The 18866-nt window shown below is 39.0% G+C and overlaps 1 protein-coding gene and 1 pseudogene across 1 annotated transcript; both read left to right on the forward strand.

Moving 5' to 3' along the window:
• Nucleotides 1–3911: 3911 nt before the first annotated feature.
• Nucleotides 3912–5368, forward strand: LOC104595669 (uncharacterized). The gene is made up of 3 exons (XM_019197476.2): nucleotides 3912–4178; nucleotides 4294–4388; nucleotides 4575–5368. Exons 1-3 carry the CDS (start codon nucleotides 3985–3987, stop codon nucleotides 5153–5155), a joined length of 870 nt encoding a protein of 289 aa, XP_019053021.2. The 5' UTR covers nucleotides 3912–3984; the 3' UTR covers nucleotides 5156–5368.
• A 10919-nt stretch (nucleotides 5369–16287) lies between these two features.
• Nucleotides 16288–18866, forward strand: LOC104595937 (DNA repair protein RAD5B pseudogene; annotated as a pseudogene).

Here is an 18866-nt window from a genome sequence, read left to right on the forward strand (position 1 = left end):
TGCACTCGAGCTCGTCAAAAAGTGTGACAAATGTCAGAGGCATGCCAACATCCACCACTAACCAGCTGCTGATTTGAAATACCTCACCAGCCCGTGACCCTTCGCGCAATGGGGAATCAACATCCTTGGTCCTTTCCCGCAAGCAACAGGGTAGAGGAGGTTCTTGCTTGTAGCAGTAGATTATTTTACGAAGTAGGTGGAAGCCGAACCCCTGGTAACAATCACAACTCATAACATACAAATTTTCTTTTGGAAAAGCATAGTATGCCATTTTGGACTACCTCGGGTGTTGATATCCAACAATGGGAAGCAGTTCGAAGATGTTAAGTTTTAAAACTGGTGTGCTGAGATGGGGATTCAGCAAAACTTTACCTCAGTGGCACACCCCCAAGCGAACGGACAAGCAGAAGTAACTAACAGGGCGATACTTCGCGGATTAAAAGGTCGATTAACTCGAGCAAAGGGATTGTGGGTGGACGAACTGCCCAATGTCCTTTGGGCCTACCGAACTACTATCAAGACCTCGACGGGTGAGACCCCCTTCAACCTCATGTATGGCACAGAGGCGGTGATCCTGGCAGAGATCGAGGTACCCACATTGCGATTTGAGGTTTATGATGAGGAAACAAACGATGACGAGCTTCGTACCAACTTGGACCTAGTAGAGGAGGTGTGATACCTGGCTTACATTCGGATCGCGGTCTACTAGTAGAGAATAGCTCGGTACTATAACGCCCGTGTCAGAAAATAACAATTTCGTGTCAACGACCTGGTTCTCCAGAAAGTTATGGTACCTGAGCCCGGCGTAGGTAAGCTCAGAGCGAATTTGGAAGGTCTGAACCGTGTAAGGCGGGTGTTCGGGGAAGGCACATATGAGCTCGAGACAATTGGAAGGGAAGCAGGTACCTTGAAAATGGAACATCAATAACCTAAGAAGGTACTACTTATGAGCCCGTGACTCCAAAGAAAAATTTCTCTAAGTCTATGTGACCACCGAACTGGTCAAAAAAGACGACCGACTGGAGAGAGGACTGTGAGTCACTCCTAGAAGGTACTACTTATGTACCTGTGCAAGCAAGAAGAATTTTTCTTACTGGAACAAATTGAGCTAAGGATGTCTAGGGTGAGAGGTCGGTTATACTCGTGGAAGAGTGAGATTGTACCAACAATAATATGGATGGAGTTCGGGTGTAGCTGATCAGTAGTACATTAAAAAACTTAATAATTTCTACGATGAAGGGGTGGAGCGGGAAGTGCAGCCCAGTTACGAGCTGCTCCTCAAAAATCGCGAGTTCGTAATGGTCATGGACCCAAGGGTACTGACGCAAAGGAATGCTGAAGACAAGAGTGTCAGGGAGACGGTAACGAGCTATCAAGGATAACAACTGTCCAAGGTCATCGTGGAAGGGCGGAAGTTGTCCGGATCCCAACCTCGAGTAGAAGACGAGACCCCCTCTCCGGAGGTCGGCCGCTCTACCTAAGGTTCAGGTTCCTCAAGCCGAGATGGCCCGACATCAGGTAAAGGCATTTCTCCTAAAAGGTTTAAAGAGAAGCTTTCTAGCGAAGTGCTGGCCTCACCAGCAGGAGCTGAACCGCACCTCGACACCCTCGTGCTCGCAAGAATCACTAAGTAACCTATATATGCTAGCACTAGACATATTGGACAGGAAAAGGAAAAGGGAACAACCAGTGAAAGAAGACGAACTCACCAAAGAAGGCTATAACGACCTCAGACACAAGGGGATAGAATGGCGAGCTGAAGGACTCCGACACGATCTCAAGAAAGCTTAGTTACACGATTTTTGGCGAGGATAATGGGCCCTTCGGCCCCTACTTATAATCCATCACACCCGGCAATTGACGGTTGGGATCTGTGCAATCCGATGTCTCCCATGATAACCGACTACATGCCACCCGGGGACGAAATCGGTTGAGCGCGCCCTTTGGCATCCGCGGAATTTATAAACAGTGTGATGTCCGTGCGTGACCAAGACGCGACTTGGGTCATTTCATGGTTATGCCAGATGATTGAACCGGTCCGACCAACGGTCCACCCTTCAAGTCGCCTAGACTTTGTGCCAAACCCACCTGGACTCGTCATGAACTCCCCGCACCGGGTTAGGATCCCTGGCACGAGGAGTGGGGGGCAATTGATGAGGGGTGATTTGGCACGACCTAGTAAGAAGGGGTCAGCCAAAGGAACCCAATCCGCAACAATCGGAGCTCGGGCGTTCAGTCACCTCAGCCCAAAAACCACCTCGACATAGAGACACCTCGACACCCAATCCAATTCGGGACTAAAGAACCGAAGTACCAGTTCGGAGCTAAAGAGCCGAAACGCCACATAATTGACTCCAAAGGCCTCCCCAACGGACCCCGAATTTCTCGGTATCACGACGAAACTCATCCTAGCTCCACCTGAACTAGAGGAAAACATTAAACCTTATCAACTAACGCATTGCTCTCCTTCAAAATCAGAACAGATCTTATCCGCACAACTCTGAGATCCCGAAGCTCTTTCGTAAGTTCCACGACTACTCACTAGTATTTAAGGCGAAGGTACGCATAATTATTTACTCACTAGCATTTAAGCATTCAAGTATTCAGCTTGCATCCACAGTATAGAACTGACTTAAGCATCGAAGCGACCTAGCCGGGTTAGCCACCCCGGGTTCTCTGATCTATTATTTTGTAGCTTGGTCTAGCTCGCCGTGCAACTGAAGATTGGATCATCTTCCAGCTAGGAGTATCTAGATTGCACACCATCAATATTATCTTAATTTTTTTATATATCCTTATAAATTATTAATTAGCATTTTAATTTGCATCAAATAATAATATATTTATTATTTACAAATATTCAAGAGTTTAATATTAAATTGAATCTATCAAATATACTAATTTACGATTTTATCAAAAATGAATCTTTATTTCAAAACATCTATACAAATAAAGATTTTAATAATGGAACAATTATTTTAGTATCTTAGAAATTTTAACAAATTTGATATATTATAAGTTAAGATTATATTTTTATAAAATTTTAATTTATATTTAATTGACTTTTTTGATAATCTTACAAATAAGAAATTGAGATAATAATTAAAATATAATATTATGTTTTGTCTTGGATTCTTGATTAATGCGTTATCAATAAAATTAATATTGTATGATATCTATGCATTCCGCTATGTTAACTACAATATATTTTCATATGTATCATTAAATATATATTCCCTATGTATTTATACATGTTACTTGACCTTAAATTTAATGTTATTATTATTATTATATTTGTGAGATTTACATATATTTTTTTAACATATTCAAACATTTTTATCCATATCTGATTTATCCAATATAATACACGATATCAATACTTTGATCCTTGAATCGATAAATATGTATCAATCATCGTAATAAATATGCATCGGCTTAGCGAGCAAATTCATCAATATAAGTGAAATTATTGAAAAGATAAATAACGTAGTAAGTAGAAACTAATAACCATCCAACCGGTATTCATTCAATGTTATATACATGGGCTTCTGATTGGTCAAAGATTTTATTATTATTATTAATATAATACAAACCGAAACTGCGATTCGCCAAAATTGGTGGGGAAAGAAGAAGTCGTATCGTATTCGTTATTTCGTGTGCAAAAGAAACGGACAAACAAAACTATCTGAAACAGGGTATGACTATGATATGGAAAAAATATGATATTTGAAAAACTTCAATCAGGTGTTATTTATCAAAATTCATGAGTGAATTTTAATTGGTCAAAACTCTTCCTATACCTCTGGAGTCTGGAATGTCCGCGTGGCAAGCTTCTGCACTAACTGTCCGGCCTTTTTCGTGGTTCCGTTCTTCCCATCTTTCACTTGCAAATGTATATATAGGAGAGAGCAGAAACAGTTTGGTCGTGGTTCTCATTGATTCATTCATACTTGCAAGGGATCGAGATACAGAGAAAAAGAAAAAATGGCGAAAAGAATTGCAATCGTGATTATATGGATGGCAGTCATGCTGGCGGTGACTAATATTTGTTTGGGCGAGGAGACAGCGCCGACCACGGTGGAGGATGCTGAGAAGGAAGCGGCAGACAAAGTGGAAGAGGCAAAGGAGAAGGGCGACACATGGACCCAATGGGCTAAAGATAAAATTTTCTCTTCCGAGTATGACATTGATCAATCCATCCATCCCTCCTCTTCTTCCTTAATTTCTTTTATAATTTGTTTGAAGTTTTTTTGGTTGATATATTTTGGTGGCGCTTTCACCTTTAAATTTCAGTTCGTGGTTTGGTAAAGACAAGGAGGAAGACAAGGAGGTGCCACCAGCGGGTGCAGTAGAACATTTGAACACTGTGCAACGCATTACTGCTACCGGTAATTAATCTTCATCTCCATTTACACACTGCTAATTGGTTTGGCATGGTTCTGAGTACATCATGTCTTTCAAAATTCAAAGTACAGGTTTTTAATTAATTGATGTTGGAATGGAAATCACAACTAACTAAGAAAAAGAAAAACAATTGATATATGCCCCTAATTAATATAATTCTGGGTTTGCAGACGATGAAGAGGAAAAAGACGAGGATGAGAAAAAGGGCTCTAAGGAAGAAAAGGAAGACGGTGATAAAGATGTTAAAGAGAAAGTTGAGAAGATGAAAAACGAAGTTTCAGAAAAAATGAAGGACGGAAAGGAACACCATGAGAAAATTAAGAAGAAAGCTGAGGAAGTGAAGGAGGTCGTTAAAGACAAAATTAAGGAAGCAAAGGAAAAGGCTGACGACATGAAAGAGAAAGCCAAAGGAAGCTTTGAGGACGCAAAGGGAAAGGCTGACGAATTGAAAGAGAAGGCCAAAGGAAGCATGGAGGACGCAAAGGGAAAGGCTGACGAATTGAAAGAGAAAGCCAAAGGAAGCATGGAGGACGCAAAGGGAAAGGCAGACGATTTGAAAGAGAAAGTCAAAGGAAGCATGGAGGACGCAAAGGGAAAGGCAGACGATTTGAAAGAGAAAGCCAAAGGAAGCATGGAGGACGCAAAGGGAAAGGCTGGTGATATGAAAGACAAGGCAGCTGATGCTTACAATAAAGCAAAAGACAAGGTGGAAGATGCCAAGGAGAAGGCTTCAGACAAAGCCGACAATTAATTAAATTAATTAGGACCTCTGATCCAACCCTGCAACTGCGAAGAGGAACTACTTTACTGATGGAGCTCTTTTCTATTTAATTAATTCGTTCCACTGTATTCAATCTCTTGTAGCTGCTCTTCTTGATCATCTCTAGAGTTGCGATGCTCTAGTTTTTGTTCAAGAACCAACAATTTAATTTGGATATAAATATAAATCTATTATTTCTAATAATTTCTTGGAGCCTCTCTCATCATTATTTTTCAAAATCCTGTGTCGTGTCCGGCTCTTAAAATTTTGATTAGAACTAATTAATATTAATTGCCGCTAGCTTTGGCCGAAATAATAAGGGTGCGGGACGTAGTGGGTGTTGGCGGGGACGCGTGTGGGACCGGATCTAGTAAGCACGTTAAATGAACACAACTCTTAAAAAGTGGGTATTAATCTTTTTCAAGAATAGGTTAGAGGTATTTTTAAGGAACAAGTGTCAAAAAAATTCCAAGTGTTTATTTAACGTGCTTACAACATTGCGCTTACCTGATCCGAACTAACGCGTGTGAGCCATTCACCTGGGCCCAAGCAAAACCTCTTAGGCTGCATTTGCCATTCTTTATTTTAAGCATTCATCTTCTTTTTGCAATTAAAATGTTCCTATGAACACTTAGTTAACATTCCTATGAATACTTAGTTTTTAACAATAAAAAGGAGATAGATAATTAAAATAAGGAAAGCCAAATGAAGCCTTAATTAACCTCTTTGATCAAGTCAAATCCTGAGTCTCTGTGTAGCCTTTTCTGGTTTTATCAAAAAAAAAAAAAAAAGACCTATGGACTACGACTCAGACCAAATGAGATATGTTGAGTGTTCAAACACGGAACCACATCCATGTTCTTCGCTTTCGAACTCTGAGGTTCTGTTTGGTATCATTGTTGTTTCTACTAGAAAGGTTTGTAGTTTATCAATACAAATTTTGTAGAAATTAGTAAGTGTGCACTACATGGCAATTCTAGATGATGATAATGATAGTAATAATGTATCCAATTTTTCTATAAAATTCATGTATTTTTTATATTTTTGTTTTTCATTATCAAGGTTTTAAAAGGTCAAAGGTGTAGTTGAAGTGTAATGGCCTAAGAAGGCGAGGTGTAAGCCTAAAAGTTTAGGAAAAAATATTAATTAAATTTTGTAAATTGATGAAAATAACATATAATATGCCAAATAGAAATGATAAAAAGTATATATATCCATAAACTAGAGGTTTATAAGCAATAAGTTTTGGCATTTAAGCATTAGATAAAATAATAACTAATCAAATAACAATTATAAATATTTTTCATTTCATGTAAAAAACCAATTTAAAAGAAATGAAACAACTTATTATTATAAAGAAAAATGACCCATTGATAGAAGAAATGAGAAAAATAACAAATTTGGGACATTACATTCAGAATAATAAGAAAAATCTCACTTGATTTATCCAAACGAAACTAATAACTTGATTAATCCTTTTGGACTGAACTCTCTTAAAACACTAAGAAAAACTACTGGAATTTGATTTGACTTATTGGTTTTTTACTTTTTTGTCTGGCCCATAAATATTGAAGTGTTTTTTATATATGTTATAAATTGCAAAAATGTTTATATATATATATATATATATATAGATCTAGTAAGTAGCATTTATTAGTGAAAAAATAACTTAAATATAGGATTTAATAAGTGAGAATAAGAGTTAATACCTTAAATATAAGACTTAATGAGAGTTGATTAAATGAAGTGAAAAGAATTAATTGAAATTATATTTTCAACCCTCATAATTGGAGATGTACTAAATACGGAATTATGGACATTTTAGTCAAAAAAAATTCCACACCTTCATTCTTACTTTTTATAATAGTAGAGATTACCTTGTCACATCATATTAGATAACCATTTCCACTAAAAAGTGAAAAAAAATGTATGCAATGGATTAATGTTTGGCATTTATCATAGAAACATCAAGTGGCATTTCATCGAGAAGTGGCAATGGTAATTGCATTTAATACTAAAAATTGAACTTTTTATATGTAAACAATGGCATATTTTATAAAAAAAAATTGTATTGATAAATCTTTTTTTTTTTTTTCTAGAAGAAGCAACAATGATACTAAGCACAACCTTAATTTGCTGCTCCAACCAAGGAATATCTTTCCATGACAAGTATGGGCCAGAGATGTTCCTAATGCATCCTGAGATGTGCATGTGAGGGGTTTGTGGGGTGTGCTTTGTGGGGTGCCTATTTGAACTCCCAGCAAAGTGAGTGTAACGGTCAAAATGGGGTGCACGATGATAAATATAAGGAAGCCCCCACATTCAAGTGTTTTAACACAATTATGGGGATCAAAATAAGAGAAAACAACTAACGCCTCTCTCTCTCTCTCTCTCTCTCTTATCTAGTATTTAAGAAGTCGGACCAGACCAGTTGACTTGTGACCCAAGACCATGACTGGTTTGGTTACACCCAATAATCGTATTTGCTAAAAATCTAGTGAAATTAGGTCAATTGACTGGTTTAACCAAAAAATCGATGAATCGGTCCCTGTTTCATGAAACTATCTAGGTCCTAAAATAATTAAATTTTAAAATGTGTATAAAAGTACTTTGAACCCATAAGTCTTATTTTCATATATTGCTTAATTACCATTAATCCACCTCATTATTTATGCTAATTAATGAGTGTTATTGTACATATTATTTTATTATGCACGTATTTTAAAGAAAATGTAAATTAAGAAACTTGAACCCTAGTCATTTACTTTAAAAATTAAGGAACTTGTTATCCGTCCACCATATTTAAATATATCAAAAGTTGTAAAATATATTATATATAGTATTTATATGACCCATAGTATAAGGGTGAGCATTTGGTTTATTCAGTTGAAAACTGAACCGAATAATTCAGAATTTTAAAAACTGAATTAAAAAATAAAAACCAAACTGGAACCGAATTATATAAAAAACAAAATAACTGAAATCAAAATTTTGTTTCAGTTTTTTATTAAAACCGAATTTTAATAATATATACTATATTATAAAATCAAATTTCATTATATTATATATTATATAATATATAATATATTTACATATTATATACCAAAGTTCGGTTTATTTGGTTTATTCAGTTAACCAAATTTCTAATTTTAAAACCGAAACTAAAATTTTCAATTTGTTTTTTTGGTTTTAACCAATTAATGCTCACCCCTACTATAGTATATATATGTATGGGCTATGTCATCAGGGTTCGACCGCAGTTGAACCTTTGACCCATGAACCTCCCTTCTTCGATTCTGTGCCCTGTTTAGTTTTTTGAACATTTCTCTTATCACTTCTTTTTAGTTTCTTTTGTTGTAATATATGTGTCTCATATTGTACATACAATTGTACAATTTTTTTGAGCATATACAGTTTTTTTTTTTTGCCTCACAAAACATGTTTCCATCTTTGATGAATTGGGCTGCCAACAATGCAGATCTGGTGGTTTGTTTGGATTGAGGTACGTGTGGGTAATGCCGGGAAGTTTCTCATGCAATCCGTCTTGGAGTTTGGATGTTCTCCTCACACCCACTTCTACGTTGCGGAATAGCAGTTTACATTCATGGGGAGATATTCCTAATGCAGAACTGCAACTGCTATGAGATGGGTGTGAGGAGAATTCTATAAGGAGGAAATATGGAATTACAGAGTCGTCCTGCTAGGGGATTCCATAAGGGTAACAAATGGTGTCTCTCGTTGTCCAAATTCAAATTCGAATTGATCCCATTAAGGCCCATTTGTTTTTGGTAAAAGGGGAGGAGGAAAGTTGGTCAATGGGAAAGTGATTCCCATTTGCCAAGTTTTCATTTTGAGTGTTCACTTTTTGTTCAAGTTGTAGGTGTCAACACAAATTTTGCGCTAAATTTGGAGCACAAAAAATTAATGCGGATACATTCAAAGAAATTTATTTATTTTTGCAGAAATTTAAATGGGATACAAACTCTCTTTTTCTTTGAAGAATACCCTCTGACACGATTGAACTTGCATTTGTAGCTTGTCACGGACAAGACCCGTAAAGCTTGACGACTTTAATGATAGGATGTCCCTTGTAATTTGATGGGAGCTTTCCTTGAGTACAACAACTCAAAGGACCAAATTCTTCGATTCGCATGACACAAGACTGCAGTAGTTTTGAAGCTTCAACAGTTGAGAAGCCAAATTTCTGGTTGGGATTTGCTGGAGAGAGCCGAAGAGGAGAGAATGATTTTAGTTGAAAATCTTTCAACATGCACATGGCTAACAACATTTAATTTGAAACTTCAACAGTTCAGCATCGGCTCATGAGCTAGACTTCTTCCAAATTCTTCTGTCTTCTCCCTTCCTTCTCTTATTATTATTTTTTTATCTTCTCTTTTCTGTAGACGAACCAACTCTCTTCATCCTCTCGGTCACCTCTCCTAGAGGGAGTTTCCTTGCTCTCCTCTCCATTTTATAGTAGATGTATACGTTTGAAAAGCCCTCCCTATTTCAATTTTGAAATCCTCGTTATAAAAGGGAATGCCATTAGTGATCTTCAAGAGATTTGTTGGCCAACCTTAGTTTTCTCTTACCAAATCATCAATTAGGCAATATTGCACATTAATCTCCATTAAATGGGTCCCACTAGATCCTCCAGCTATTAACGTGATTCTCTCTTATCAATCCTAATCAATCATTGACAATTTATTAATGGGGACATCTTACTAAGATCTAATTGGTCCCCACAAGTTAGGCCATAGGATCAATCTTTTATGATTTGGTGGAGGGCCCACATAAGATCAAAGGAAATACCATATCAATTAGCTAGTTAGTGATTCTTCATTTCATATCAATTAGCCAAGTGTCATTTCTCTTTTTATTTTGTCACTTAAGAACCTTTAAATGTCAATACAATTTAATCCAAACCCGCCACATGAGTTTGAGAAGATTTTTCGCTGATTTGTCGTTTTGCTACCACCTAAAGGTCGGGGTTTGGAATGACAATTGGGTGATTACGCAACATGTGTATAGCGCTACCAAATGGGATTGGCATGCCAAGGGATTAAATCCACTTACAAAGAAATATATCTTAGCCATCTTTCTTTCCATATTAATTGCCACTTAAATGTGGGTCCCACCAAGTTGATTAGAGGGGATCTCTCTAACAAGATTTGAGAGTTTAAGAAAACCTCTGTAATTGCCACTCAATGGTGGGATTTGTCTCAAAATTCAAGCCTCCACGTGGTAGGCGCTCATTGCTATTCACTTTGATTTGTAGTGGGCCCTATCGAACATCTTTTTTGGGCCCAAATTCTGTTATCCTTTTCTTAGTGGGCTTGTGGTAAATAACTTTTTCCTAGCTTTCACTTAATAAAAGTTCATAAGACATCATGAGGAAAAATTTCCCTTATAATAATTGATTTCTATGGATAAAAATGGTCAAAAGAACACTTACATGCCAACAAAAGAACACATATAAATGCATTTACTTTAAAATACTTACCCAAATAAGTGCATGCATTTATCGATGTAAAGGGCTTACTATAAAATGAATGAGGCCTAAAGGTGATTCAAATTCAATCTCATTATAAGTAGATTGAATACTGATCTATCTTTATTATCTTGTGAGTATAGGGGTCCAGGATTGGAATCAAAATGGTCCATTCTGATTCAATTGTTTGGTTGGGTGGATTTAGAATCCCATTCCCATTCCTGGTGGAATGGCATTCTCCCATGTGAGAGAATGACCATTCCCTCCCCCTCCCCTGGGAATGAGATTCTATTCTAGCCAATTCTGATTCTGATTCTAGAATGAACTAAATAAATGAAAGGAATAGATCATTCTAATTCCCATTCTGATTCCAAATTGGATTCCAAATGTGAACCAAACTGGCACTTACATATTGTAACCCTGTAAGGTGAGTAATGACGCTTAGTCCCCAAATTAACTTTGTCCCCTCTCTCTCTCTGATATGACCAAGAGACAAACCATCGGAAGATGACGCAAGAGCCTCGTGCGTTTGCAAATCAACTGCTTGATTTGCTTCTCACTAGATATGTTGATACATCACTCCTCTGTCAAAAGACTCTTTCACTTGAAATCAACTTGATATGATGTCGATTAGTCTCCACATGTAAGTAACCTTATTGTTTAGGCATGAGATTGCCACATTGGAATCTCGCTCAATTATGAATGGGATGATCTTTGAAGTTCAAAGCAAGGTTGTGTGCTTCCCGCACTGCCCACGCTTTTGTTTGATTGATGGTAGAAACCCCAATTTTGTAAGCTTTATAATCCAGAATCCTCCTTGTAGAGTCATGAGCTATAGCGGCAAACAAACACCTGCTCCTAAAATTGCAAGAAGCATCAAAGTTTATTTTGTAGTGCCCTGTCTTAAATGCATCCAAATAATCTGGGCCCACCCTTTACTATTGAAGCTATTAGTAGGGGCTTTGAGAATTTCCATGTTTTCAGAGAATAAGTTACGAGCTTTGTGTAGAATAAAAGAGTGGGGGATTATCTCCTTGCCATGTGATCGTTAGATTGCTTTTAAGTTTTAACATAACCAAGAAGTGGACCCAATACTATTGAGTGGGATTATCTCCCTGTCTGGTCTAACATATTAGGGACACGTGTCGTTCTTGGTGAGAATCTGCATGAGGGGTCGGATCGGATCGGATGAATTGGATTAATGAAGAGAGAGAAAGAAAGAGAGGGCCACGACTATAAATAACGTAATAACTGGGGGATTGATTGAAGACATTGTAGGACCCATGACTGCTAATTTCTCTAATTATTTACTTCCTAAAAATCTAGAGTTCCACTGAAATCCTGACCGTGGATTGATGTTAAATTTATGGGCAAGATGCCATATATAAGGGGGGGGGGGGGGGGGTTGGTTACTACTAGACTAGGAAGATTCAGATTTATGAGGGGGATTGCAGTCCAAAAATCCCTTTACTTTATTTGAAAACAAAGGACCGTCAAAACCCATGAACCTCAAATCCATTTCCATCAATTCACGAGAATTGAGTGGCATCTTTGACGGGTGTGAGACTCAATCTGTGTGTCAATGCTGTAAAGAGGTGGTGAGACTTGGGAGGGAGGAGAGGAAAAGGGAGAAAGGGAATTGATGAGGGCGGATTTGGCCCTCCAATGATATTGTGATACATGGCACCTCAGAATAACTAGGTGACACCCGGAACCACTCAGGCAACAACTTGCCAAGTTGATGGTGTCCAACCTGACGGCCTGGCACATGCACCAACCTGGCGACCTGCGAGACGTGCTCGTCGACAAACTCGACATGCATTCCCCATGATCCTTGGAGGTTGGCCCTCGTTCCGGAAGATGGTCAACGTGCATGGCAGTTACCCCCGAGGATCTCGGACCAGTTAGACACGACCTCCCAGAGATCTCGGGAGCGGTACGTGAGCAAGGCCTATATAAAGGCACCAACCCCAATGACAAGGGGCAGGACAAGCAAGTAAGCAAGTTCTAGCTCTCAGACTTTGTGATTTTTAGCTCGCAGTCTACTATGAGAGTACTGACTTAAGCATCGGAGCAACTTTGCCGAGTTAGCCACCCCGGGTCCTCAGACATTTGGTTCCTTGCAGGTCCCTAAAGAGCAACGAACCTCATCAATCAAGCTCGACATCTCATAGGCTTCCCGGCACCTCACAGGCAGCTTGCCACCTGGTTAGCCCAGCATCTCACAGACTGCCCTGCACTCGGTCAACCTGGCGCCTCACAGGCAGATCGGCACCACATAGGCAGCTCGGTACTATAGTCAGCTCACCACCTAGCCTGCCCAACTCATCCAGTCCAAGTTCTCCACTTCGGCCTGAGTCATCGGCTACTTAGAAACAGACTAAATGACGAGGTACTTAACCCAAAAATTCGATACATCAATAAAAATTGATCCATTAGGAATGAGAAAAGAAATGGGTTAATCATTTTTGATAAATTTTTGAAGCCCAGACTGCCGTTAAGAGCCTGGACTCCGTCAGTTTCAAAAGAAAGAAGGGCGGGCGGCGTATTCATCTCTCATTGGATGGGGAAGGAAGTCATTCCTGGAGAATACGTGTGGAACGCAAGAGCCCAAGAAAAACAATAGTTTTTTAAATCCCCAAAAATTTCATAATTTTATCGATTTTTACATTTTAAATAAACAACCACTCCATTGTTTCTCTTTTGCCGGTCCTCAGCAGGGGCCCTTTTCCACTAGTAATAGTTACTATAGTGTTGGAATCGGCAACATTTGGCCTCCACCCCTATTACCATCTTGGAGATGATTCCAACCCAAATTGTCCAAGTGATGGGTTACGAAGTACTATAACCACCATATTTGGCTACTAAGGTATAGGTATGCAACAACACGATTCAAGCACTTGACCTCAAGCCAATATATGTGTTTTTGTTGATATCATTAATATATGTGTTCTAATGCTTGCTTTTATTCTTGTTTTTTAAATCTGTAGATCGTCAAAGTTTGCGCCATCATGCAGATTGGAAACACCAGAACACCTCAATCATCTATTTTCTCTAATTCTAATCTTCCCTCGTCTCTTGTTCATCTTTTAAGAATAGCGTAAGATTTCAGCATGCCATTGGTTCTTGCGGGCAATTTTGTTATTTAATGCTATTGGATGTTTTGTCAAAGCTTACATTGGAGTGTTAATGTCATGAAGCCTATGGTTTCTTGGGCTAAAACAAGACCAGCCTACAATTAAGTTGTTGGGTTCACTTAATTATCTTATTATTGGTCCAATAACTGCATTTATTTTATTTCCAAGTGTAAAAGCAACCACATCATATGTGGCCAAGTATGCAACCACTTACTCTTCTTGTTCACTCTTTTCCTTGAGAAGCACCTTTTCCTATGGAACAAGATACTGGATTTAATAGATTGGCGCAGGCTTCATTCCTGTTAAAGTTTGTTTGGCATTGTTTCAGAGCTGCTAAAAATTTTCCCACATCAACCTCTTTTTCTTTGACCCTTAACTCCCATAATCATATTAGGACATTACAATTTATGTCCACGCCGACTCAGACTTTGCTGACCCAAGAACCTTTGCACAGAGAAAATGTGAGAAAAGAATTAGAAACAGCTATCAAGACTAAGTAGCAGATAGACAGAAGAAACAATTAGTAGAAAAGAATTTTGAACAAAGATTGAGAAAGAACCAACAGACTTTGCTGATCCACCTTCGCCAATCACTTCACTTTCTGCATTGTATGGAGAGACAGGAACGGCGGTGTTTTTCACTCACTGGGTCCAATCTTGTAACACTTGTAGTATGTTGGCATCTACTTCCATCAGCTACCTGAATCCTTCACTCTTTTTCCAATTCAACTTTCCATGAGCTTGATTCTTAAACTGTTTCAATATAAAATTGGAAAGAGTTAACATACAAGGAATGAAGGACTTAGAGGAAAAGGTAGTTGAGGATTTAGGCCGACATAGGTACATATGCTTGTCATATGTGAGTGGATCAAAACCAATAAAAATGTCTCAACTTGATCATACAATTCGTTTAAACCATCAAATTAAGTCTCACAATTTTATTTATTTATTTTTTTGACCAAACCATGATAACGATTTGGATCACCAGAAATAATTTTATATTCAAAAAATGCAACTTTCTCAATTGATCATTTGATATCTACTATTAGTGTGGTTTTTTAGAGATTCTTATCCTCTTTCGGGGTATAGTGTTTAAGGGGACAACCTAGACACCTTGATGGAGGCCCATCCCAAGGCCCACATCACCTTAGGGGCGGCAGCTCATAGGATAAGGATAAGGGGTAGAGATAATTGAAGAATTCAAGATAATCAAGAATTCAAGATAATCAAGACTTCCAGATAATCCAAGACTCCCAAGATTTGTGAATTAGATCCAAGAAAATCCAACGGTGAAGATCCAGCCAGAAGAGTTCGATCCTATCAAGACCAAGATCAAGAAGAGTTCGATCCAGCTATGAGATTGAGATGTTTAGATCAACTACAGTTTTCTTTCCTAGTTATTCTATAATTTCCAGATGTACTATAAATACTGTTATTGTTTTCAGTTAATACACACTTCAGATTTTCTATTCAATTCTAGCCACCTTTTCTCTCTCCTCTAGAGATTTTCTCTCCTTCTTGTTTCGCTAGAAACTTGGTTTGCCCGATGCTTGCATAGCCAGCCCGGTTTATCGCTTCCATGCTGCGTCAGGTGGTATCAAAGCAGGGAAGTCGCCCAGTCAGATGGCCAACCCAGACAGTAGCAGTCGCAACCCACCCCGTGACGAAGATCAGGGGTTCCCAGCTGTTTGGAGAGCAATCGAAGAGCAATGCACGATCACACGTAACATCGAACAACAGTTGGCAGAGATGGCTGAACAACTGCGAACCTTGTTATGAGAGGTTGTTCCACGGAACCGGGAAAATCCACATCCCATCGAAGGAGATGACCACGACAAACAACCCGTCAACGCTGCGTTCCGACGTCCAGTTCTTGACGACGACAGTGATGATGAGTTAGAATTCGGTGGTGCTCCAGTTCTTCCCGGCAACGACAGAAACGAAAGAAATTGGCACAATCAAGGTAATTTCAATCCCCATAGGAATAATGATGAATTTAAACTCAAGGTAGATATTCCTACTTTTAGTGGAGATCTTGGCATAGAGGGACTTCTAGATTGGATCACAGAAGTTGACCGTTTCTTTGAGTACATGGAGATACCAGAAGAACGAAGGGTAAAATTGGTATCTTTCCGATTAAAGGGAGGCGCATCTGTTTGGTGGAAATGCATGAGAGAGACCCGGAACAGAGAAGGAAGGGGTCCTATTCGAACCTAGAGGCGCATGAAACAACTTATAAGAGGTAGATTTTTACCCCCAGATTATGAACAATACATGTTTGAATCTTACCAACAGTGTGCACAGGGTTCCCATAGTGTTAATGAATATACATCTGAATTTTTGAGATTAGCTGAAAGAAATCAATTATCTGAAAGTGATAACCAGTAGGCAGCCCGTTATCTGAGCGGTTTGAGACCGTCCATCAGAGATAAAATTGGTGTACAGATGGTTCTCAGTGTGCAGGAAGCAAGGAACCTAGCCTTGAAAGCAGAATTGATGTTCCAAGACAAGGCACGTAGTGATAATTATCGCCGGTACAATGGGAGCGACAACAGGCCGACAACTGTCGAGAGGAACAAATCAGTCCCGGTAGTTCAGCCTTCTCACCCGGCAAGTACAGCTAACGCCGGTAAGGTTATCACAGGAGGACATACTAGAGGTAACCCTTCCAACCCTCTTAAACCCAGTAATCCCTATGCAAAGCCTGCTCCTATTAAATGCTTTAAATGTAATGAGGTTGGACATAGGTCTAGTGACTGTCCTAGGAGGAAGGCAATTAATATGGTAAAAAGGAAGGAGGAAGAAGATGTGGAAGAGGAAGTATATTGTAGGCCTAATGGGGAAGATGAAGAGGGTCCATACGAGCATGAAGAGTATACTTGTGTTGTGAGAAAATTAATGTTGTCCCAGAAAAATCAAGATACCTCTCAAAGGCACAGGTTGTTCCGTACTAGATGTACTGTTAGGGGTAAATTATTTAATTTAATTATTGATAGTGGCAGTCAAGAAAATATTATTTGCAGGGATGTCATACAAAAGTTACAACTACTTCCTGAAAAACATCAAAACCCATACACAATTGGGTGGATTAAGGAAAGAGGCGGCGTACAAGTGGAGGAACGTTGCAAGGTACCATTTTCTATTGGTAAGTATAATGATGAAGTATATTGTGATATTGTAGACATGGATGGTTGCCATATTTTGTTAGGTAGGCCTTGGCAATTTGATACAGATGCAAGGCACATGGGTAGGAAGAATACCTACCAACTTGAAAAAGAGGGTATACGCTACACCTTGTTACCCATGGCTGAAAAGAGTATTCCTAAGGCTCCAAAAGCAAATGAAAAAAAATTCCTTACTATTAATGTAATCTTGATGAGTTCCATGATGAACTCTCACCCATGCGAAATATATAGCATCACATTGATTTTGGGGCTAGAACTGTAATTTTGTACGTTGCGACAAGAAGGCTGCCAGCGGATTGGGCTAGAATCGTAATTCCCCTTGTAAATTCCTCAAAGGTTAAGGTTTGTGAAAACCTTAGTTTGATGCAAGCAATCGTACTGTATGTAAGCTTTTACATTCACAGTTCTATTTTTACTGAGGGTGATAAGTCTTCATGGAAGTTAGAAGTTCCTTCATACTTCGATTCTACTCTTTATCCTCTTCCGGCTCTTTTTAAATTGTTGAAGCCATATCAGAAGGCAGAATTTACCCTAGAGGATCTTGACAATCAAAAATGTTCCTTAAACCTAGAAGGTGATTCAGATGACACTACAACACTCTTGCCTCTTTTGAAACGAAGAAAGGAGGGCCAACATCCTGAGCAAAGTAACGATGAACAAGTTATCTCCGAGTCAGCTCTAAGTAAGCTTGTCGGTACTACAGATACATACAATCTGGAGGAAATGGATCCTCCAAAAACACTCATGTGTGATCTAAGACCATATCAAAAACAAACTCTTTATTGGATGACAGAATTGAAGAAGGGAATTGATGTTAAGCAAGCGGCCAAAACACTTCATCCATGTTTGTCAGCCTACCGTATATGTGATAAGAGAGCGTCTGCAATCTATGTTAACAATTTCTCAGGGGAAGCTACTACACAATTTCCCAGTGCAACCGAAATAGCTAGAGCATATGCTATGGGACTTGGAAAAACGGTGATGACAATTGCTTTAATGCTTGCAAATCGAGGCAGAGGAAAACCTGATGATGAAGAAGATTTCATGATCACGGATGCTGTAGCAAATTATGAGAAAACAAATTGAAGTAACAAGGCGTTTAAAACAAAAGCCCCAGCAACAGTGACGGCTGGCACCCTTATCGTTTGTCCTATGGCTTTGTTAGGCCAATGGAAAGATGAAAGTGAAACCCATTCAAAGCCAGAATCTCTTTCAATTTTTGTGCACTATGGTGGGGATAGGACCAATGACCCAAAAGTGCTTTCAGGATATGATGTGGTCTTAACAACGTATGGAGTCTTAACGACCACTAGCATTTTTCACAAAGTACAGTGGTTCAAGGTAGTGCTTGATGAGGCACATACTATCAAATCCTCAAGGACACTAGGTGCTCTGGCAGCCTTTGAACTGAATGCACATTGCAGCTGGTGCCTTACGGGTACTCTCTTGCAGAGTAACTTGGAGGACCTCTACAGCCTTTTACGCTTCCTACATGTTGAGCCATGGTGCAACTAGGCATGGTGTCACAAGTTAATTCAGAGGCCTTATGAATCTGGAGATGAAAGAGGGCTGAAATTGATTAAGGCTATTCTAAGGCCATTGATGTTGAGGAAGGAACAGATCCCCATAGGAAAATACAACAAGTTGCAGCCTCGGAAGTACGGTCCATACAAGATCATGAGGAAAATCAATGACAATGCCTATGTCGTGGACCTACCAGATCATATGGGTATCTCCAAGACTTTCAATGTTGCTGACATCTATCGCTACCTGCCAGAGATGACACTTGCATATCTCAATCACGGCTCGGGGTCGAGTTCTTTCCAAGTGGGGGAGAACGATGGAGGCCCATCCCAAGGCCCACATCACCTTAGGGGCAGCAGCTCATAG

This window comes from Nelumbo nucifera, chromosome 5, assembly GCF_055504915.1.
Source record: "Nelumbo nucifera cultivar China Antique chromosome 5, China Antique-T2T, whole genome shotgun sequence".
NCBI classification, from domain to species: Eukaryota; Viridiplantae; Streptophyta; class Magnoliopsida; order Proteales; family Nelumbonaceae; genus Nelumbo; species Nelumbo nucifera.

Coding starts and splice junctions, on each gene's coding strand:
- LOC104595669 (XM_019197476.2), top strand. CDS start 3,985: ATGGCGAAAAGAATTGCAATCGTGATTATATGGATGGCAGTCATGCTG. Junction 4,179..4,293: donor GATAAAATTTTCTCTTCCGA/GTATGACATTGA, acceptor TTTAAATTTCAG/TTCGTGGTTTGGTAAAGACA. Junction 4,389..4,574: donor GCAACGCATTACTGCTACCG/GTAATTAATCTT, acceptor CTGGGTTTGCAG/ACGATGAAGAGGAAAAAGAC.